The sequence below is a fragment of the Paramisgurnus dabryanus genome, chromosome 4, assembly GCF_030506205.2.
Source record: "Paramisgurnus dabryanus chromosome 4, PD_genome_1.1, whole genome shotgun sequence".
NCBI lineage: Eukaryota > Metazoa > Chordata > Actinopteri > Cypriniformes > Cobitidae > Paramisgurnus > Paramisgurnus dabryanus.
In genome coordinates, this window is record NC_133340.1 from 29237630 (window position 1) to 29261002 (window position 23373).

Consider the following 23373-nt stretch of genomic DNA (forward strand, 5'->3'; position numbering starts at 1 on the left):
GCTAAGTTCAAGTCTGGCAAACTCTGACCTGCGAATTCATATTACATGAAGGGTTGTGACCAGTACATAACTGGTATGTCATTGCGTGATCTTTCTGTCTACTGAAAATCACAATAGGACGAAGTCAAATATTTGCATGCTCAAAGCCTCGTGCGACCGAGGCTATATTCTGTTTCACTCAGAAATGCGTCACAACACGGAAGTCGATCACGACTACGGTTCACTGGAGAGATTCACCGCCTTTGCTATGGTAAGGACACTTTAATGTTACAGATGGATGAATGTTTATTGCTATTCAGTATGTATTGATACATATAGCCCTGAATGTTTTCGTCCCCCTCAATGTTCAAGCTGTGATTGTGGCCTTGATTTAAAACATACAACAACCTTTGAAAACCAGAATCACCATATTTCAAATCAATAACTGCACAGTAACCTTAAATTAAACAAATTAAAATACACATTCTGTAGATAAAGGCAATTTTAACAGCAATTAAACATTTTTGAAAACTTATATAATATAATTACAATTATGAGATGAAGGTCTTATGGCCTTGCTTTTTATGGATTGTCTGTAATGAACATACAGTATATATGCATTTGAGACAAATAATCATAATCCAAAGTTATGAAAACAGTAAACAAAGACATTCGGTTTAGGGATGCATTACGATTAATCGTGACTAATTGTTTCCAGAATAAAAGTTATAAAACTAGAAAACACAAGTTATTTAAAAAGCCTCTTTGTTGGGGAACTACTTTCTTCAGCCAGGATTTGAAGGCCAGAATGACAGGTAACACTTTCGTCTGTTTTGAATGTCATAATAACGCAATAGACCAAATAGCCGTTTCTAAATATTACCGTTTCTTGGTCACAACGTGTACTTTTAAGATTAGTTCAGTGGATAATATTCAATATAATATTCAAATCTGCAGTCGATTAGTAAAGATAGCACCTATTTAAACATTTGCTTAGAAAGATTTGGTACGTAAGAACCAGACCCATCACCGGACATCAGTGTTCACTGACCCCGCTGACCACCGCCCTATCTGGGCTACATCCCTGACAGAGATTCCCTGTCTCTGATGTATCTGTGTTTGATGGTCAAACCAGCATTATTTGGTCTCATGAAACTATTACTTGTTTTTTGTTCATATTTCGTGTCTTTTGTGTTGTTATTGTTTTGGCGCAAGGTAAAAGTTAAAGGCGGAGTGCACAATGTTTGAAAGCCAATGTTGACATTAGAAATCACCTTAACAAACACGCCCCTACCCTAATAGAATCTGGACCTTCTTTTGATAGACCCACCGCACACATACGCAACACCGGCAAGGATGTTGGTTAGTAGACACGCCCCTTACTGCTGATTGGCTACAAGTGTGTTTTGATAGTCGGCTTGACTCACTGTTCCAAAGGGTTTTTCAAACGTTGTGCACTCCGCCTTTAATAAAAATATATTTATATTCAACTGCTTTCCATTTAATCTTAGTGCGACATGAGCACTCTCTTTATTACTGGACTTCGTTCTTCAGTACTACATACAAACAGTTTTTTATAAGTCAGAGAGATGGTTTTTGCATGCTGCAGTGCTTAATATCAGTGGCGATGTCTCACAACGTGTTTTAATAGTCATGTTACGCGAAATAAGTGTCCAAATGTAAGAACAAGTGTCCTTACCTAAATATATATAATATAATAAGGGAAAAATAAGTATTTGACACATCAGCATTTTTTATCAGTAGGGGACGTCTAAGTGGGCTATTTACACAAACTTTTCACCAGATGTAGTCATCAAGTCAAATATTGAATTCATACAAAGAAATCAGAACATTTAAGTTTAAAACTTGAGTCAAATAAAGTGAAATGACACAGGGAATAAGTATTGAACACATGATGATAACAAGGTGCAAAATGGCATAGAAAGCCAGGAGATCACCTGAAATCTGTCAGTATTGAGAAAGTTACCCTGCCCCCTATCAGTACTAATTGATTTTAGCTGCTTTAGTCCTAATTGATGGCATATAAAGGCTTTACTTAGGAAACACACAGGAACGACTTTATGATGGGTAAAAGCAAATAATTCTCTCAAGATCTTTTAAATCTTATTGTTGAAAAGCATTTTGATGGGAATGGTTATAGGCGCATTTCCAGAATGCTGAATGTTTCTGTGAGCTCTGGGGGCCAATATCTGGAAATGGAAAGAGCATCAGTTCACCATAAACCGGCCACGATCAGGTGCTCCACCTAAGATCCCTGTCCGAGGGGTCCAAAGAATAACCAGGAGAGCCAAGAACCACTCGGGCAGAACTTCCTCACGCAAGACTCCATTGCTGAATAAAAAGCATGTTAAGGCTTGGTTAAAGTTTGTGAAAGAGCATTTGAAGAAGCCTGTGGATTATTAGGAGACTATAGTATGGTCAGATGAAAGCAAAATTTAACTTTTTGGCAGTCATTCTACACATCATGTTTGCAGAAGAAATGGCACTGCCCACCACCCCAAGAACACCATACCAACAGTTAAGTTTGGGGGTGGAAGCATCATGGTTTGGGGCTGCTTTTTACCCCATGTACTGGCAGACTTCATATTATTGAAGGCAGGATGAATGGAGAAATGTACCGGGACATTCTGGATAAAAATTTGCTGCCATCTACCAGAAAGCTGAAAATGAAAAGAGGGTGGACATTTAAGCAAGACAATGATCCCAAACACAAGCCCAAGGAAACAATGAAGTGGCCAAATCACCTGACCTAAATCCCATAGAAAATCTATGGAGAGAACTGAAGATCAAAGTTCATAAAAGAGGCCCAAGGAACCTTTAAGATTTAAAGACTATTTGTGTGGAAGAATGGGCCAGCATCACTCCTGAGCAATGCAGACGACTGGTCTCTCCATACAAGAGGCGTCTAGAAGCTGTAATCACCAACAAAGGCTTTTCCACAAAGTATTAAATAAAGTGTGTTCAATACTTATTCCCCGTGTCATTTCACTTTATTTATTATGACTCAACGTGTATACTTAAATGTTCTGATTTCTTTGTATGAATTCAATATTTGGTTTGATGGCTACATCTGGTGGAAAATTTGTGTCAATAGCCCGCTTAGAAATCCCCTTACTGATATACATAATCATTATATGTAGTACACACACACATCTATATGATGTAAACAAAACCTTTTATTCTGCAAACAATTAATCGTGATTAACCGTTATGCAGCCCCTAATCCGTATTCAGTTTTACCTTTATCACTGATTCTGGTGCGAATGATCTTCAACTTCTCAATAAGTTTCTCGTCAGTGAATGATAATTTATCAGCAGCTACGACGTAAACCAGACAGAAAGCGTGGTCAGAGAGGTTGGGGTCACTGATGTAATGTTCATCCCCATGAGTGAGTGGCTCCGACTCATCAAACTGAATTATAAGATAAAACATACAAAACATTAGGCATACTGGACACAAACAACTTTTATGATAAAGTATTATTCTCACAAATATTGTGATTTATTACTTTATAGCCATCTTTCACATGGCCAAATACAACATTGATGATGTCCTCTGGTTGTGACCCAGCCAACACTTCAGATTCTAAGCCCATTATGTCTGTGAAGACATAGGGCAAGGACTTGTGTCCACTTTTAATGCAGTATGATGTGAGCTACAAAGACCAAAAATATAACACAATTTACATTTGGAAGACATTTTTAAATTAATTAATTTTAAATGACCTAGTTTTAAGCTTATGTTTATTTTAATGATAGGCTATATGAGTGCAGAAAAAGATGAAAATTGTCACCTTTGTTGTAAAACTTTTACTTTTCCCAACAGATGAACTAACTAGTGCTAAGGAGGAGATCCGTTGTTGAAAGACACTATTGACCGAGTTTATAAAGCTGGACTTTCCTGCTCCAATTTCTCCAGCAACCAGGATCTTGATGTACTTCACATCTTCATTACTCAGAGAGAATTCTTCTAGCTTCTTTTTCAGGTCATCTCTCTGACTTGTATGTTCGTTTGTAGATCTGTTAGAGGAGGTGGAATAGATGCCTTCAATGCAAGCAAGTGTTACTTGGTGATTACCAGTCTTTTGAATATTTGCGTATTGCTCTAAAAGGTAAACCACGCATTCTGTTTACAATTATTTATAGACCTCCCAAATACACCTCAGCACTTGTTGATAAATTCACTGAACTTTTATCAACAACTTCCTCTGAATTTGATTATTTTGTTATTGCTGGAGATTTCAAAAGAGACAATACAGAAAACAATAATGCGATTGAACTGTTAAATGTTTTAAACACTTTTGATCTGACCCAGCATGTGCAAGGTCCTACAAACAATAGGGGACACACTCTTGATCTTCACATTAGCAAGGGTCTAAACATTTCATCCACTGTCATCAAGGATGAAGCGCTATCTGACCATTTCTGTGTTTACTTTGATTTATTGATCTGTCCTGCCACTGATGCTAGATCTGTCTATGTCAAAAAAAGGTTCATAAATGAGAACACCAGTGAGGTATTTATGAATGCTATATCAAAGTTGCCAAACATATCAGCAGACTCTGTTGATGTTCTCCTTGAAAACTTTAACATAAAAGTTAAAGATGCCATTGATGGTATAGCTCCAGTAAAGGTCAGGGTGATCACTGGCAGACATAAAGCACCCTGGAGAAACACAACAGCAGTACAGCAAATGAAAGTGGTGTGTGCGATATGGAGGCGATTCGGATAGGCAACCTTAGGTCTGTTCGCCTCGCGTGAAAATGCCCATTGTCCTATGTTCTTCTCGCTAAAGGACTCGGACGCACCCCTCGGGGTGGATGCACTGCCCCACCCATGGCCCGAAGTGTTGCTGTACGCTTTCCCCCTCTGTGCTTTATAATTCCCACACTGTCCAGAGTGAGAGAGAGAGGCTTGTCTCTCCTTCTGGTGGCACCCAGATGGCCCAAAGCTCAGTGGTTGGCAAAAAATAATTCCTCTGCTTTATGCCCGGCTGTGGCCCCTCCCTCTCCGCACAGACATGTTGTCTCAAGCGAACGGGGAAATTTATCACCCACACCTGGACAGGGTGGCTCTCTGGGTTTGGCCCGTGAGAGGACAAACTGAAACACGCTGGGATTACACCCGTGCGTAATTGCTACTATTCAAAATGCCAGAGCTGTTTCTACATGGTCCTTATATGGTTGTAAGTGGCAAGTGAAGGGTGGTGTAATGAGCACGATCTTGTCACAGGAGTGACGATCTTTTAGGCGGAACCAAAAATGTGGGAAAGTTTTGGTTCCGCCCGGATGTTTCCGCCCGGGCCGGGAAGAGAAAACACCGGACATCCGGTAGCACCGCGAGGGCTGTAATCAGCCAAACTACGGACAGCTGTGAGTTATTAACAAGAGCGCCGGGTGATTGGACGAAGGCAACACCCAGGCAGATACTTAAGAGCAGTTTAAACCACAGTTGTTGTGTTTGTTAGGACGAGTGTTGGTGTGTGCTGCAGCGCTGAGTTAAACTCACCGGGTACGCCAGTCGGATTACTGGACTCGCTCTCTCTCTCTTTGTGCATCGTGGGATTTCGGCTGATGCAGATATTGAAGACCTTACGGGTTGGAAAGTAAACGGAGACTGACCTTGTAGGAATGAAGTGAAAGAAGACGGAACGTGCTATCGTGAGTACCCATCTGTGTAGTGGTGGTATTGACGACTGGAGAAAACGTTATCTGTGTAGCTGGAATCATCATACGGAGGAGTTAACCTAAGGAAACGTGAGATAACCGAAGCACCACAGTCGTGAGTAAACGAATTCATTCATTGAGTGTACCTTGTATATACTTGACCTGGATATCTTTTAAGCGCTTTCCAGCAAGAGTGGGTGGCCCTGCCCCTGAGTCAGCGTGGTGGGTGAGCCACCGGATCTTTGTGTGAGACAGCCACAGTGACGGAAAACAACTGCTAGGCCGTGTTACCATCTCCACATTCTTGCCCAGAGCGAGGCGAAGGAAGACGGGCGTCTATTGTGTGCACTGAGAGTGGTGGGTGAGTCTTGGATGTAGAAATTTCACTTTGAAGTGGTGCTGTGTATATTGCAGTGAGATTGCTGTGTCGTGTCTGACGTACCCCGCCTCCAGTCACTCGCTAGGGGCGCTGAAGAGGAAAACGGATCCTAGAATAAACCTGTGTACGATTATGCTGTGAATGTGTTTCAGCCTTAGAAAACCACGGAGTAGTTCCTGAAGTACTTTCGTAGCCAGACGCTTGGCGGACTTGTGTTAGGAGTGGCGGTGAAGACCTGTACGACAGGCGGTGTGAGTATTACCAGTTTCATTGCTACTTTACCCGTGTGCCGTTTATCATCACAGAGACAGAGGCGAAGGAGATCCGCTGCCCCGAGGTCTCTACAAAGGGGCGCCCCGGTCCGGTGTTCGATTGCCAACGGGCGTCGAGGAAAGGGCAGCGCTCGACCCGGTGTGACGGCGTGACACTCCCGCCCCTCTGGGGAACCAACGAGTCAGCCGAGAGGGTTTGGTCCCCGGCGCTATCTTGGAAACCACTGTCGGTCGATGCAGTACGCCTAGCCGTGATCGTAAGTCCGCCACCCCGAGAAGTAGAGCATAACCTGTTCAGTCTGTCCATCAATAGGGAAGAAAGCTGTCGTCTGTGGAAGAAGAGAGAGAGAACCAGTGTGAGCTCCAAGGAGACCCGTTGTGAAGGAGAACCATACGTACCAGAAGCTGTAATCAGCGAAGAGGTGAGAGAACTAACCGAGAACGATTCACTGTGCCCTTGTGTCCCAGCTGTTGTCTGTGGAGGAAGAGAGAGAGAACCAGTGTGAGCTCCAAGGAGACCCGTTGTGAAGGAGAACCATACGTACCAGAAGCTGTAATCAGCGAGGAGGTGAGAGAACTAACTGAGAACGATTCACTGTGCCTTTGTGTCCCAGCTGTTGTCTGTGGAGGAAGAGAGAGAGAACCAGTGTGAGCTCCAAGGAGACCCGTTGTGAAGGAGAACCATACGTACCAGAAGCTGTAAACAGCGAAGAGGTGAGAGAACTAACCGAGAACGATTCACTGTGCCTTTGTGTCCCAGCTGTTGTCTGTGGAGGAAGAGAGAGAGAACCAGTGTGAGCTCCAAGGAGACCCGTTGTGAAGGAGAACCATACGTACCAGAAGCTGTAATCAGCGAGGAGGTGAGAGAACTAACTGAGAACGATTCACTGTGCCTTTGTGTCCCAGCTGTCATCTGTGGGAGAAGAGAGAGTACAAGTGTGAGCACCAAAGTAACGAGTCGAGGAGGAAAATTCATACTTACCCAGCAGCTGTAGTCGGTGGGGAGGTGAGGAGACTCTCGGGAGAACGATCCACTGTGTCTTCGGGTCCCAGCGGTAGCCTGAGGAGAGAAAGAGGAACAGGAAAGGAGAGTGAGTCGACAACCAAGGAGCTGCGTGGGAAGACGGCGGAGTGCCGCGAACTACACGCAGGTACACGGACGGGAAACAGTACATACCCATATTCATTGTGATTTTATTCTGCCTCCAGGAAGGAAGAGGAGCGCGCCACGGGCAGAGGGAACCAGAGGCGGGAGCCCGTTCCCCGACGCAACTTTCACCCCCCTGTCACTCACTTGCTCGTGGCCCCTTGGAGGACAGATTCAGACATTAGTTTTAATTTCCCTTTCCCCAATCCCCCGAATCTTTTAAATATTTAAACAAATAAAGAATATTTTTTTATACTTACCTGTTCCTCGTTGTTGTCTGGTCATTGGGTTGGTTTTGGGGACCTCCTCGAGGTGGGAATTTAGAAGGGGCGTGGCTTAACCACTGGCAGCCAGCCCCTGGCTTGTGACAATCTCATATCTTATCAGTGCTCAGTCCCTCAGTCCCTGAGATTTTTTTACAAAACCTTATGGATAAAGGCAGGTCTTTTTCCACAATTAAGGTTTATCTGGTGGCTATTTCTGCTTGTCACGTAGGGTTTGATGGCTCTACTGTCGGGCAGCATCCTTTAATCTGCAGATTTATGAAGGGTGCCCGTCATTCTTTGCCAGTCATCAGGAAGTCTGTCCCTGAATGGGACCTCTCCATGGTGCTGGACGCCCTGTCTCATTACCCCTTTGAGCCCCTGGGTGTTGTTTCCTTGAAGCTGCTGTCTTTTAAGGTAGCTCTGCTCTTGGCTCTAACATCAGCAAAACGTGTTAGCGATCTGCATGCACTTTCTGTACACCCTTTGTGCACTAAATTCTCTCTGAGTGGAGATAAGGTTTTTCTTAAACCTAATCCGGCTTTTATGCCTAAATGTTTCCCTGCGTTCACGTCGGAGGTGCTGGAGCTGTCCGCTTTTCACCCTCCACCTTTTTCCTCTGCGGAGGATCAGAGGCTCAATGCTCTATGTCCTGTTCGTGCATTACAGACGTATATCGACAGGACTAGGGTTTTCCGGAAGAGTGACTAGCTCTTTATCTCATGGACGCCCCCTCACAGAGGGAATCCCATATTTAAGCAATGCCTTTCACATTGGCTTGTGGACGCGATTGCCTTGGCATACGAATCGAAGGGAGTGCAACCTCCTGGGGATATCAGAGCTCATTCTACGCGAGGCATGGCCACCTCTTGGGCTTTGTTTAGGGGAGTGTCATTGCAGGACATCTGCTCTGCTGCCAGCTGGGCTTCTCCCCACACATTTGTGCGTTATTATCGGGTGGATGTTAATAAAACCTCAGTAGCACATGCCGTTTTAGGTGTAGGGTCATCATAGCCCTTCACTGCTGCATACCCTTTTCCTACTGTTGTCATTATAGTAGGAACAAAGCGCTTACGGGTTTTGAGCTCTTTCATGTTACCAAGCATGCATTCACATCCCTGCCCTAGTTTGTTTTTTGCATTTATGGGTTTCCCCAGGGTGTGCTTTTTACATATTTTCTGCCTTGCCTGCACACTACAGCCACTTGTGTGTGTGCATGGGGCACATTATTATGGGACGTGTCGGGCACCGCCCCCTGGGGGTGACCGTTCCCTTTTTTGTACTGGCTGTCATACCTCACTGTGAGTGTGTTGGGCAATCAGGGAGCTGTCCATGTCTCTCCCATAGGTGGATCTAGAACACGATATGATGAAAGAGAACAATAGGTTACTTTCGTAACCCTGGTTCTCTGAAACATCGAGTGGAGAGATCCACCAGCTTTGCCCCGCTTGCCGCACGAGAAGCGAATACACTCACTGAGGAGTAGCAGCCCGCATTGGCCTTATATGCCAGCAGGTAAGAGGGTGTGGTCTTACCTGGCATTGGCTGCACGCTTCTGTCTTGGTGCAATTGGATGCTTCTGTAGAGGTCAGGTACGGATGCCCTTCCCATAGGTGGATCTCTCCACTCGATGTTTCAGAGAACCGGGGTTACGAAAGTAACCTATTGTTTTGTCTCAAGACATGACTTAGAGAAACTGGTTCATGCTTTCATCACAAGCAGGGTGGATTACTGCAATGGACTTCTTACTGGGATCCCCAAAAAGACCATTAGACAGCTGCAGCTCATACAAAACACTGCTGCCAGAATTCTGACCAGAACCAAAACATCTGAGCACATTACTCCAGTCCTCAGATCCTTACACTGGATTCCTGTCACATTCAGAATAGATTTTAAAGTATTGTTACTCGTTTATAAATCACTTCATGGCTTAAGACCCAAATACATGACAGATATGCTAACTGAATATAAACCTAACAGATTACTCAGATCATTAGGATCCGGTCAGTTAGAAATACCATGGGTTTACTCAAAACAAGGTGCGTCAGTATTTAGATATTATGCCACCTCTAGCTGGAATCAGCTTCCAGAAGAGATCAGATGTGCTTCAACAGTAAACACTTTTAAATCTGTTTAACTCTGCATTTACTGAATGAGCACCGTGCTGCTAGACACTGACTGCACTTTTAACTCAAGTCACTCTTACTCCTGTTTTATTCTTTTTAACATTTTAAACTGTTTTTATTAAAATCACATTTATTTTCTTTGTTATTTTAAATTCTCCTATATCTTTGTTTTTATTGTGTTTTTATCGTGTTTCTCTTATTTTTACATTTTCTTTTTTTCTCTTTTATATATTGTTTTCTCATTTCTATGTAAAGCACTTTGAATGACCTCTGTGTATGAAATGTGCTATACAAATAAACTTGCCTTGCCTTGTCAAGAGAAATAAAAATAAAGTTGGAAAATCAGAAAGGCAAAGTTTTAAAAAAAATCTACTGTAGTATTTCATCACTTACTTCCAATCAATCTTTCTCCATGGTTCATGGAATTCTGGTAAAAACAGACCAAAAATCTGTATGATCAGTGTGTGTGATCTAATATTAACACCAATCAAATACTGCTATGTCATAAAAAAAGAGTCTTACCTGGTTCAGCCTGTGAGGGTGCTACCCACTCTGACCGGCACATATTAACAACACCATCAGGAAGTAATTTCAGTCATAAGTGAAAGTGGGAGAAGATTAGTATCTTTAAAATATCATTATTTACTGCCATATTTCCAGAAATAGGATCAGAACTCTTGATATACTTTAGAGCAATGAATAACAATGTTTGGAGAATTCATCCTGAAGAGAAGGGTTTTCCTCAAATCAATCCTCAATTATATATGTGCTATATGTATGATATCATTGTAGTGCTATAAAAATGTTTGCAGACTGTTATTCACTGAAAAAATGTATTCATTGAATTTAATCAATTTATTAAGGTAAGTGGTTGCAATAAATTTATTTAAGCTACATTTAAACAAAAGTTTTATATTTAATTTTACTTTACTAATCTTTTTTGTTTAAATGTAGCTTAAATAAATTGATTGCAACCACTTACCTTCAATGAATATTTTTTTTTCAGTGTTCTTTGAATTGGATTTGCAACTAAATAGTTGGGGTTAACAATACAAAAAGTGATATTTACAATTGGAATCATTTATTAAATTTTATGTAGCCTACATTAAGCTATATTACATTAGGGATGCCTTCACAGGCCAAATCAATACATGACAAATACAACTGTAATTGTTTTGTATTGTGTTCTTGTCTTGTTGATTGTTCATGTATTTTATTTTAAAGTTCTCATGTTCATGTCTTTTATTTTGATATCATGTGTTGTCATGTTTGTCTCTAGTTTTCCTGTTCCTTGATGTGTCTTGTGTTCTGATTGGTTCCTTGTCTATAGGCTATATATAGCCCTCATGTTCCCATTGTCCTTTGTCAAGATTTTTTTGTTTGTATATGTTCTGCTGATGTGAGTATGCCATGGCTAGTGATGGGAGAAACAAAGCTTTTCGAAGTTTCGAATCTTGAACAAATTTCTTCACAAATTGATTCAGTTTTTCGAAGAGTTTGAAACATCCCACACGTGGCGACACCTGCTGGTCAAAATAGTGTAAAGCAACTAAATCTGTCCAAACAATTTACACTTTTTACAAAATAAAAGCAAGCTTTTTCTGAAAATATGTTTTTAAGAAAAATAACTTAATTAACGTAATTACGTAAAAGTATATTTGTTGTTTTTAGTTTTATTTAGGGCAAACAGATCATTAAAACTAACTCCCCTTTTATATGCACATGTTTGTCATTGTATCCAGGGGCGTTGCACAAGATCTCGGGCCCTATGCAAAGGCAGTCCTGATGGGCCCCCATGCCCCACCCCATAATATATTGCAGACTTTTTAAGGGCCCTCTCTTCCTTTAGGGCCCTGGTAATTAGTACTGGTTTTACCCCCAGTCCGACGCCCCTGATTGTATCTGTCTGTAAACAAAAAGTAGACAAAATTGTTGTGTTATCAGTCATTAGGTATCGCGTACCTTCTCTGGAGCTGTTCCACAACTGTGGAATGATCTACCGATCATGACACGATCTCCTGTCTCTATACACTGTAAAAAATCCAATTAATGAAATTTTGGACGGGTAAAAATATATAAGTTAAACCAATTTTTTTGTTTGAGCTAGTTGAGAAGACATATTATTTTAAGTCTAGATAAATCTGTGTTTTAAACATTTAATGAATGGTTATTTTCAAATCCAGTCAACATTCAGAATGGCTAGTGTTGACTGAACTAATTAAGACAAATCAGGTAAATATGTGGACTTATGACAGTTTCCTGACAGCAAAATGCTCATAATATTACTGTTATTTGGTCACAAAATGTAATTGTAAGAGTTGTTCAGGCGTGAATGTATGTGCTTAAAGTTTAAATATGCGGTCGGTTAATAAAGATAGCGTCTATTTAAAAGTGTGCTCGGACACTTTCGGACGGAGATGAGCTCCAGAAGAGCTCCAGAAAATCACCGGCGCTTAAGCGCTCACACCCTGCCCAGCGCAGCCTCGCCTCGGCAAGCGCATCAGAAATCGACTGCTGGCTCTGATATCGGATATAGGATTGCACTTAATTGATATCGCTGTTGAGTGATGTTTTTTATATCTTTTACATTTGTTATAACCGGACAGCATGCAAATTTGAACTTCAAAGCTGAAGGAGCGGATGGAGAAATAGTCCCAATATCATTACAATCTTAAACAAAACTTCTAAATATACCCGTGTGTACCCGTGTGCACGCGTTTGTGTATGTACAGTATGTGCGTGAGTTTTTAATTTAAAATGTCTTAACTTGGAAGGACCTGGATCACAGGTCATTTCATCTGAGATCAATCCGCACGCAACAGCTGGAATCACTTACTGATTCACAGGACACAAGTCATCAGCCGTTTCCTCAAGTTCACGTCAGGTAAGTGGTTGTAATTAAATGTTAATTTTAGAATATATTAATCGGTAAAGACGCAAATACTCGACGTTTTTGTAATTATGTTTTTGTAAAGATATATTTAAAAGTGTGTTATGTTATGTGTCCGAAGTAAAGTGGAGCTATTTTATTAAAGATAGCCTGGATATAGGTGGTTTACCGGACAGGGTTTAGAACTCGGTCTTTATTATAATTGGGACATTTTTACAAACAAACCTTATAAAATACAATACTGGCGTGCATTTTGAGACAAAACAATAGTACGTTACTCATATGTTAAGTGATGTCAGTTATTTTAGTCAGTGATAAGCCCTGTCCAAGAAAACCACCCAATAGTGTTTAATTATGTGTGATGTCTCAGGGAAATTTGGCCTAACGTTAACGTTATTTTAGGGAATAAAGCATTTCACAATCAAGCTTTATTATATTAAACATGTTATTTATGTATGTGTGTGTGTTTATATTCCTCTGTTTATCAAACCAGAGCGGTGATGATGTGGAGAGGCAGACCAGAGGGCTGAAGAAAGTCTCCTAAATGGCCCTGGAGATGTTTTGACTGACTTTGGAGTGCTTTTTGGACTGTTTAATGCCCTCTATTTAGAGAAGACTTAATTCTGTTAATTATGTTCAGTCTGTATGATAAGTGAATAAGTGAATAAAAAGCTTTTGTTTTCATGTGACTGAAGTTAATTATTTTGTTAACAACACCAGCATAAATTATTTGATAAATAATTTTAAAATGTTATAAAAAAATCCCAAATAATAAATATTAATTGAAGTAATACATAAAACATTGAGTGAATACTTAAATTTTAATTGACAGAGTCTTTGCTGTAAGTTTTTAAAGATTCAACTGATTAAAATATTTTAGTTGAATGAACTATAAAGCTAATTGAGCCAGCATACTTTTATATATTTGAGTCAAGTTTGGGCCAACTAAAAAACATCAATCCAGGTAACACTTTGGAGACAGAAATTGAGTGAACGTAAAATTTCTGTGGAACTAGTTACTAAAAAAATTATTCATTGAGCCAACAATTTATTTTTTACAGTGTAGCTGTCTTTAACAATCGGCTAAAAACCCATCATTCCCGCCATTACCTCACTTCCTAATATAAGACTTACTATCTTTCTCTATTTTCATTTTTTCTTTATCTCTATCTGTACATTCTTACAAACAAAACCAACCCTCGTCTATGTACACTGTGTTGGACTTGATGAGACTATTTTGAGTGCACTTATGTATTGCTGTTCTTGTGTTGCTATAATTGCTTATATTGTTTCCCTTATTTGTAAGTCACTTTGGACAAAAGTGCCTGCTAATTGACTAAATGTAAATGGAAAGCTTAATACAGTATATTTTTGACTAAATATATTTCGTTTTAACCTTCATAAATATTAAATAGGTATATAAATGTATTTCGGGGAAACAAATAAATTTCTAATCCTACAACCCATACAGCAAATATATATATATATATATATATATATATATATATATATATATATGTGTGTATATATATATTTTTTTTCCTTGACAAAATATAACATTTTGTATTAAAAGTATAAAATATTAAATTACAAGTATATTTTTGCAGTATATATATTGAATTTTAATCTTTTCAAACCTGTAATGCAGGTTTGTAACATACAAAGTTTTTCATCTAATGCGATGTGAACATCTATAAAATATATAAAAAATGCCAAGAAAATATTGGTGAAAAATAATTTTTTTATAAACATAATTCAAAATATATTTAGTATATTTTTTGGCCATTTCTGTATATTTGAAAGTATATTGTTTTGTCACATGGGCAGACAAAAGCGCTCTAACATTAGTTATTTCTTATTGGGGCAGTTTCCCAGAGATTATCTTAAACCAGCACTCTGCCTTAGTTAAATTAATTTTAAATGCATCATTTATAAATAAACATTACTGGTGTGCATCTTAAGCAAATCTTAGATATGTCAGAGCAAGTTGTTTTTGATCAAGACAACACCAACATTTAAGTTAGTCTGGCCGTGTGTCTCAATACGTTCCCTAGCTCCCGAAGTCTTGAATCAGTATATCGTGTACACAGGTTCGGGCACTGGTAAGGACCATAGCTCACTTCACATTGGGACTATCGCCCTGTTCCAAATGGCACACTTCGGACTTGTGGTCCTCCTCAGAGTCCACACTTTGATGACATCACGTAGTTCAGACTTTAGGGACCCTTGATGCGAGTCCACGTGGGTGCACCGGAGTCGTATTTTGGGACAGACTCGAGCATCACACCGGAAATAGGTAGAGAAGTTGCCCGTCAGTGTGAACTCCTCCCTTCCGTCGTCTGATTGGTCTAATTGCCCTTTCGCAAGGACTTCTGGGTTGGCAAAGTGCGCGAAGCCTGCTGCAGTGCGGGCTTTGCTGAAGACCGCATCAAGGGGGCAAAGGAGGTGCTGATGAGCACACTTCAAAGCATAAAAATGACAGATGGGACACCCTACGGACTCGTAGACTAAGCGAGAACGCGCAATTTAAGGCCACGAGACCGAAAGTCCAAATGAAGTGCGCCATTTGGGACAGGGACAATGTTCACTTATTTTTCTGTCACGTGGCTGCTTAAGCGCGTTGTAATCACTCACAGCTGTTACTCATCAACAACCGTCAAAACCAACATCTCTCTGACTTAATTTTAAAAACAGTACATTGTGAAAAATGCTGTCATTATTCTCTTACATATCTGTGCATAAAATTGGAGGCATATAATTACATTTTAAATGTAATAAATATATTTACAATTTTAAATAAATATTATTATTTTAAATATTGAGTAGATTGTGGTCCCTTACTGTGTAGCAATGTGTGTTTATATTTACAACTAAAACAAACGTTTGTCTTTATAAAAGTTCTGTAACATTTCATAAAGTTTATTGAGTTGAATCACGTGATGTTCGGTTGGCGAGCTTCAGAAAAGGTCACGTGATTTCCGGTTAGGGAACATAGGGGCTGAATCCGAAATCGCATACTTACTGTGTAGGTACTGAATTTCACTGGGTACCTACTTAACGTGCGCTAAGGCAGTATGTACGTTCGCGTTAAGTATGGACAGCATTCGCCATGTTGACGTTATCATGTGACATATGACGTAGTAGACTTGTTCGAGTTCATGCGGAACCACAAGAACCGACAGGAGATTGACATCACAATACCGCGAGAGCAACTCGAAATCAGACTTCTCCGTGTGATTTCTGGAATCGCTCTCACGATACTTTGATGTCATCCAGCTGTTGGTTCTTACAGCGGTGCATAAACTCGAACAAACCTAATAACAGACATGAAAACGTATGCGTGTGTATGAGGGACAGGTGCACTAACACCTGATTGCATCAGTAACTTGATCTGTAACAGTGTTACAGATATATTACACATTATTTTGTAGTGGACATAATAAGTAAAACAAGCAGATTGTAATTTAATATCGATTGTCAGATGACAGCTGTGCTTGAATACAAATTAGACAATGCAGGCAATGTGATTATACACATTTTAGTGAAGCACTCTCTTGTATTTACTTAAAACAACAGGAAACATTAATAAAAAATGAATGAATAAAACCATCACAATAAATGAAAACGTTCAGAAGTGAATCCCATATGAAACAAAACTTTATTCAAATGTATTTTTCTAACAAACCATATATTTACTGTCAGCTCAACACAGCTGTGACAATTCTACAGCTTTATTTTCATGAATCAGCTGAGAACTTTAATTGTGGTATATCCTGGGTCTGTGCGTGAAGTCTGGGTGCTGAGGAACAGCCCTTTGTGTGTTTCATGCTGCCTTTGAGTAAATTGATGAGTAATGTTTTTTTTTTATTATTATTGTATGAAGGCCCTTTTTTTATTGTTTTTTTGTGTATTTACTTGTTTCATCTGTACAGCACTTTGAAAGGCATGATGTGGCCATGTTTAAATGTGCTTTAAAAAAAACTGAACTTAATTTTCAGATTCACTTTGGTGAATCAGTCAGTCAGGTGCAAAATGAAGTTCAATAGGTTATTAGATCACATTTAAACATCAGATGTCAAGAGATACCAGAGAGCCATACGAACATAACATCTTCACTGAAAACAGGACATTAGTACACAGGCACAGTAATCACTAAAATGATAGCAAAATATTTAAAGCTTAATGTAATGAAGCTTGTGCTTTGACAGGACATGTTTTAAATCGCGCCATTATGGTGCACATCCACAACAAGAGTCAAACTTTCTGTCCAGTACATAGCTAAGTTTAAGTTTTGCATTTTGTGCAGATAGATACATGTAATGTAATACATTTATGTTGTATTTAAGGCCTAATATTACGTAAAATGCATCATATAGAAATCGCTTCAGTTTGTGTTTATTAACCCTTTCGTTTTACTTCTTCATGCAGCTTTTCCTGTTAGAGGTTTCTGTTAAAAACATTTAATTTATTAATAATCTAGCATGTGTTAATTTTTCTGTCATATTTTCTTCAAAATTAAGTTTTAATGTTTTTAATAAAAATATTTCCATTTTCACCACGATGCATACGTACCGCCCCTTTAAATGCCCCACCTCCAAATAATTGAGAACTCGTTTTTCAAACCTAATAAAAAAAAAAGAAAAAAAAATGACACATGCACATCCCTAAATCCAGGGTACCCATTCTCACCAAGATGGGTAAAAATGATGGTAATTCTGTGATCTTCTGCACTTTAAACGGGGAATGAGCTGACAGTCTGTACCAGTTGTTTGAGTGTGTGCTTGCACTGTATTTGTTGTTTTAATGCCTTGTTTTTGCAAGTTATTGTTGCTAATTGCGTGCCCCCCCCCAACCCACGAATAAAAAGCGTACAAATGACATGCAGTGTGATTATCGTGCAATAGATCTGCCAAATTCCACTTTTGCGTGCATATGATACGCCAGTCCTTCCAGTTCACTTATATGGCGAATCGTTTTGTGTCGTTTTATTTATTGGTTTCTCATTTGTTTTCTGTTTTTTACCATTGTCGCTTGGATTTAGGGTTAGATTTGGGTTTTGCTTTAGGTTGTAATTTAATAGGTTTCTCCATGTTTTGTCTATTTTTAAATAATTGGTCACTTGGAATTGGGGTTAGAATCGGGGTTTGGGTTAGGATGTCATTTTATGTTACAAAAAGTTGCTCTATCCCAAAACCCAAGCGACAATGGTAAAAAAACAGAAAACAAATGAGAAACCAATAAATAAAACGACACGAAACGATTCGCCATATAAGTGAACGGGAAGGACTGGCGTATCATGTGCACGCAAAAGCGGAATTTGGCGGATCTATTGCACGATAATCACACTGCATGTCATTTGTACGCTTTTTATTCGTGGGTTGGGGGGGGCACGCAATTAGCAACAATAACTTGCAAAAACAAGGCATTAAAACAACAAATACAGTGCAAGCACACACTCAAACAACTGGTACAGACTGTCAGCTCATTCCCCGTTTAAAGTGCAGAAGATCACAGAATTACCATAATCACGTCGCAATGCTGTTAACGGTCTATAGCCACACTTCACATTTAGGCTTATGTAAATTAAAACAACGCTAAATTATCTTAAAAAAAAAGCTGAAGGCGGCGTGTGCGAACATTAAAACTCCCTTTAAACAGTGTCCTGTAGATTTGAAAATTCCACCTCGACCTCTAATCTCTGAGTTTGAGCCAGTCTGTGTTTGCATGAAGTCAGATGGAGCAGGCGGTGCACTGTTAAAAGTAATACCTAGATCTAACTTATAAAAAGTGAGGCAAGTGACTGCATGGGAAGTTTTAGGTTGAGTCAACTTGCAACCTTTTTTAAGTATATTGAACACACTAACATTACTTAATATGAATGCAATAAAATTGAGTTGAGTTAACTAATTGTACTAGTATTACTCAGTTAGATAAACCTACTTTTCTTGGTACAGGTAACATATTTATGGTTAGTTGTTGTTTTTTATGCCGTGAGATGAGGGCTAGAAACATTTATTCAAACAACGCACCCACTCGGTTTCGTATTGGGCAGCTGTAAAGCGCAACATACTTCAGTATGCAGTCTATGCACAAGCACCAGTCTTCTGAACAATGGTAACTACAAAACTCAAAGAAAAAACAGAAACTCTTCCAAATTTTGAAGATAAATGAACATTAAACACTAACAAGTCTTTCTTTTTAGTTAAAAACAAAACAAAAAAAGTTTCAATTCAAATTTCACTCTCCAAATGCAGTCCCATGCAAAGCATGCTGGGAACTGCAAGTCCACTGCCTAGTTAGTTGTGTTTACTAAAATAATTCATGTAGTTTTAACACAAAATTATTAAGTTAATTTCTTTCTTACAAATTTAAATTGATTATAGATAATACAATTAAGTTGAATTTACTCAATAATGTGTTCATATAGAATTAATCAATTTATTCCAATTTTTATTTTATTTTAACTCATATTTTGATTAAAAAAACAAGAATTAAATTTTTTTAATACAGTTTACTCAATTTGTTTTTGTTAAACCTACTAAGGCACAGAAACACTTTTTACAGTGTGCTGGTTCGTTCTAAATGTTCTAATATCCATATTTTACACGATCCATAAAATGCCACGAAAAAACACGTTGCCAGTATCAAGTCACATTAATATGCTAAAGACGAAAAGACGCATGAGACGCAGCAATACAACCAATCAGAGAAACTGGTCTATTTTAATAATAAAAAAAAACATATATCAACTATATATTCCTAATTTGATTACATTAAAAGTCATAAAACATTCAATGTTTAATTTATTTTAATTATTATTGATATATATTAAATTAATTAAAAACTGTGTAGGGGGCACAACAACCTGTTTGGGGGGGGCACAGCCCACGAATGCCCCCCCTTGACGTCGGCCCTGCTCGAGTGGCCAAGACTGCGAGTATAAAAATGTGATTTTCATAAAAAGTGAGTTAAAAAATAAACAGAAAATATAGCTGCAAGCAGCAATGGCGGGCCCTCGCACGTTTTTTTACCGCTACACGGTGCGTCCGAGAAAACGATGCACGGTGGGCAAGGGCATCAAGTGGTTAAATATCAGTGGGCTATTTAATGTTGTTACTGAGCCATTTGGGGACTGTAGCTAAAAGAAACCCCACATTTTAGACCAACGGGGGCACTAGTGAGCCACTTAAGAGACACGCCTATGTCTGACATTTTTGTGCACACTTAACAGCCGACAACTCTGATGTGTCTGCCAACTTTTAGGTTAATCTAAGCACGCCAAGAGCCCTAAATAAGCCTGAAAAAAAGTAAAGTTTGGGGCGTTGCCATGGGAACAGCGTTCGAGATATCAAAAATCCCTTCGCAATTTATCATCTACTATGTCTCGGCATCATGTTGACCACTTCTGGTGTCAATCTCATGAATATTCTAGAAGGAGTATTTAAAAGAACATCGGCGTCAACTGAAAGGCTTAAATAAGCCTTTAAAATGAAAGTAAAGTTTGACACGTTGCCATGGCAACAGCGTTCGAGATATCAAAAATCCCTTCGCAATTTATCATCTAATATGCCTCAGCATCATGTTGACCACTTTTGGTGTCAATCGCATGAATATCCTAGAAGGAGTATTTAAAGGAAGATCGGCGTCAACTGAAAGGCTTAAATATGCCTTTAAAATGAAAGTAAAGTTTGCGGCGTTGCCATGGGAACAACGTTCGACATATCAAAAATCCGTTCACAATTTATCATCTACAATCTCTCTGCATCATGTTGACCACTTTTGGTGTTAATCGCATGAATATCCTAGAAGGAGTATTTAAAGGAACATTGGCGTCAACTGAAAGGCTTAAATATGCCTTTAAAATGAAAGTAAAGTTTAACAGGTTGCCATGGGAACAGCGTTTGAGATATCAAAAATCCCTTCGCAATTTATCATCTACAATGTCTTGGCATCATATTGACCACTTCTCGTGTCAATCGCATGAAAATCCTAGAAGGAGTATTTAAAAGAACATTGCATGGACCTGTTTAAAAAAATCCAGCTTTGTGACTGACACACTTCCTGGCGCCTGGTGGTGGCGCTATACCCGGGAGACACAATGGGCACATCGATGCGATCGGAATCTTCAGATGAACAAACACCCCACGTGTCATCACAATAAGACATTTTTTGCCTTTGATAGTAGACACATCCTGTTTCTCTGAATTCGCCATAAATTTGTCGCCTCGCCATGGCAACACCGTTCGAGATATCAAATATCCCTTCGCAATTTAGCAAGTCCAATGTCTCGACATCATGTTCACCACGTTTGGTGTCAATCGCATGCATCCTCTAGGAGGAGTATTTAAAAGTTCAACGCATTTTTTAAACAATCCAAAATAGCCGACTTCCTGTTGGGCGGAGCTTAAATGTTAGAGGGCGAAAGTTGTTCGGGTCGATGAGATCTATATGTGTACCAACTCTCGTACATGTGCGTAAATTTTTGCCCGATCTGTGCCCCAATGTTTGTTTTTGCATTACAGGGGGCGCTACAGAGCTCCCTTGCCACGCCCGAGTTCCAGCCTTTGCCGGGTCCTAATGGCCGACGACTCTGACATCTCTGCCAATTTTCAAGAGTTTTTGAGTATGTTAAGGCCCCCAAAATGCCCCGAAACATAAAAAAAATTAATAAATAAATAAATCCGAGCAAAAACAATGTTATGCCATTTATGCCTCCAAACATGTTAATAATGTTAGGTATGATGAAGAATACACTTGTATATATCTTTCGCAGTAACTGTTGCACTGTAGAATAGTGGGTTAAGCAAAGGACATTGTATAGAAGTGTTGCACACCTCTTTCACACAGCAGGCTTTCAAAAAAGTCAGCAAAAAATGGGGGGCCTGTGCCCCAGTAGAGCTTTATGTCTAGCAACGCCCCTGATTTAGATCCTAGTAATTTCCAAATAGTGTGTTTGTGGTCTCTAATATGAACACTAATCATATAAATACTGCTTATATGTCATAAAGAAAAAGAGTCTTACCTGGTCGAGACGATGATGCTACTGGTTTTGACTCTTCCCCGCCCATATTTGCAACACCTTCAGAAGCAATTTCAGTCATAAATAAAAGTAGGGGAAGATTGTTCTCTATAAAATAGCTTGCTTAAATCACAATAAAACAACATATTTACTACCAACAATTACAGCTTACATAAAATCACAACATAACATTTTTTTTAGGTTGTTTCACTTACAACACACATGCAAAGGTTACACTCTGAAGCTATTTTGGGGATTTCCGCCTGGATTTGGCCTACCCAATTTCAAAAGCTTCCCATACCCACATGCAGAGCTTAAGGTACAAAAATTTGGTGGCATTTTACAGGAAACCTTTGAAATTACATAAACATTGTTGAAAGTGCTAAACATGGTTGTATTTGTTATCAGTCCTCTAATATACACAACAATAAATAGGCGCTTTTTGATGTTTTTTTTCTTCTAAAGTCTGTATTTAAAAGTGTATAACTCTGGCCCTGAGTGCTCCAGCAACCTGCAGACAGTTTTGTTTGATTACAGCAAATGTCAGCTAACACATCAGCTAGTTGATAATCTATGCAAAAGTTATTTTACTCCAACTGAAGGGAGGAATAATATCCTTTTTGTATACAATTTCTGCCTAAAAACATTTGAAGTGTCCCCATAACCACAAACAGTGGAATAAATGCAATATCTTTATATCATTTTACAGAAAACCCTCTGAAGTTACATAAAAAGCTGCTGTTTGTGACAAATATTGTTATTTATGTTGTTTTTCATATGATGAAACACCAAATTTTCTTTGTTTCTGTTGTTTCTGTGTGCTCTAGCAGACTGCAGATTTTACTGAAGGTTTACAAAAGACAATTTTTTAACCTCATTATTCATTCAATGATTGTTGGATATGTGTTGATAATAGAACAAAAATAACAATGTAGTCTTATTCCTGAGAATGAGAGCTTTCATTTAATATAAGACTTGCCCATGTTTGTCATATTTGAAAAATATGAAATATGTGAATATTAAATTATATTAAAAGAAATTGTGGGGGGTGATAGTGTAAATTAAGTGTAAATAACTTTCTTACAGTAAAATATATCTCAAGGTGATGCATATCTGCAGAAAGAGATTTTAAGCTTTCAAACAGTATCTCATATGTGGTACTGTGGTCCATGACAGACCATTAAAAATTAAAATAATATTTTATATTATGTCATAATAAGTAATTTTGGACCGGGTACAGGGTCCGCAGAGTTAAAGAAGATAACATCTAAAAGTGTAGCACCACAGCAACAGGTTTTTATCTTTTTTTCTGAAAGCGTGTGTGATAGAACCAAAATCCCTGTAGATTTTATGTGACTATCACTCGAAGTGGACGGGTATGCACCAGTCCACGGTGCCAACACTTCCATATTTTAAGCCATATATCTTCAACCCTGCAGAGTTTTACTTCTTCCCCATTTAAACAAATGTGAAGCAGCCAGCTGGTCAAGGTCTTCATGATCACTTAAAAGTTAAAGGCAGGTGTGTTGGAGTAGGGTCGAAACTAAAGTATACAGGACAGGTCACTAGAACCTCATTCACACAGGACTTTGGTCCCAGAAATTACCCTTA

General features: G+C 39.0%; 1 protein-coding gene across 10 annotated transcripts in view; it reads right to left on the reverse strand.

The window, feature by feature from the left end:
* The window catches only part of LOC135735638 (interferon-induced protein 44-like), a 104594-nt gene that overhangs the window by 78598 nt on the left and 2623 nt on the right, over nt 1-23373 (reverse strand). For 9 of the 10 annotated variants that reach the window (XR_012336551.1, XR_012336550.1, XR_012336552.1 and 6 more), the window contains exons 2-7: nt 21766-21822; nt 10376-10405; nt 10247-10280; nt 3795-4020; nt 3510-3656; nt 3241-3412 (exon numbers count right to left, since the gene is read on the reverse strand). Coding sequence is in view for 7 of the 10 variants with exons in the window: in XM_073814369.1 (XP_073670470.1) it covers nt 3241-3412; nt 3510-3656; nt 3795-4020; nt 10247-10280; nt 10376-10405; nt 21766-21811 (655 nt within the window). In the remaining 3 variants the exon portion in view is untranslated. The remainder of the gene's footprint in view (nt 1-3240; nt 3413-3509; nt 3657-3794; nt 4021-10246; nt 10281-10375; nt 10406-21765; nt 21823-23373) is intronic. The other variant, XM_065254090.1, reaches the window with a different exon arrangement.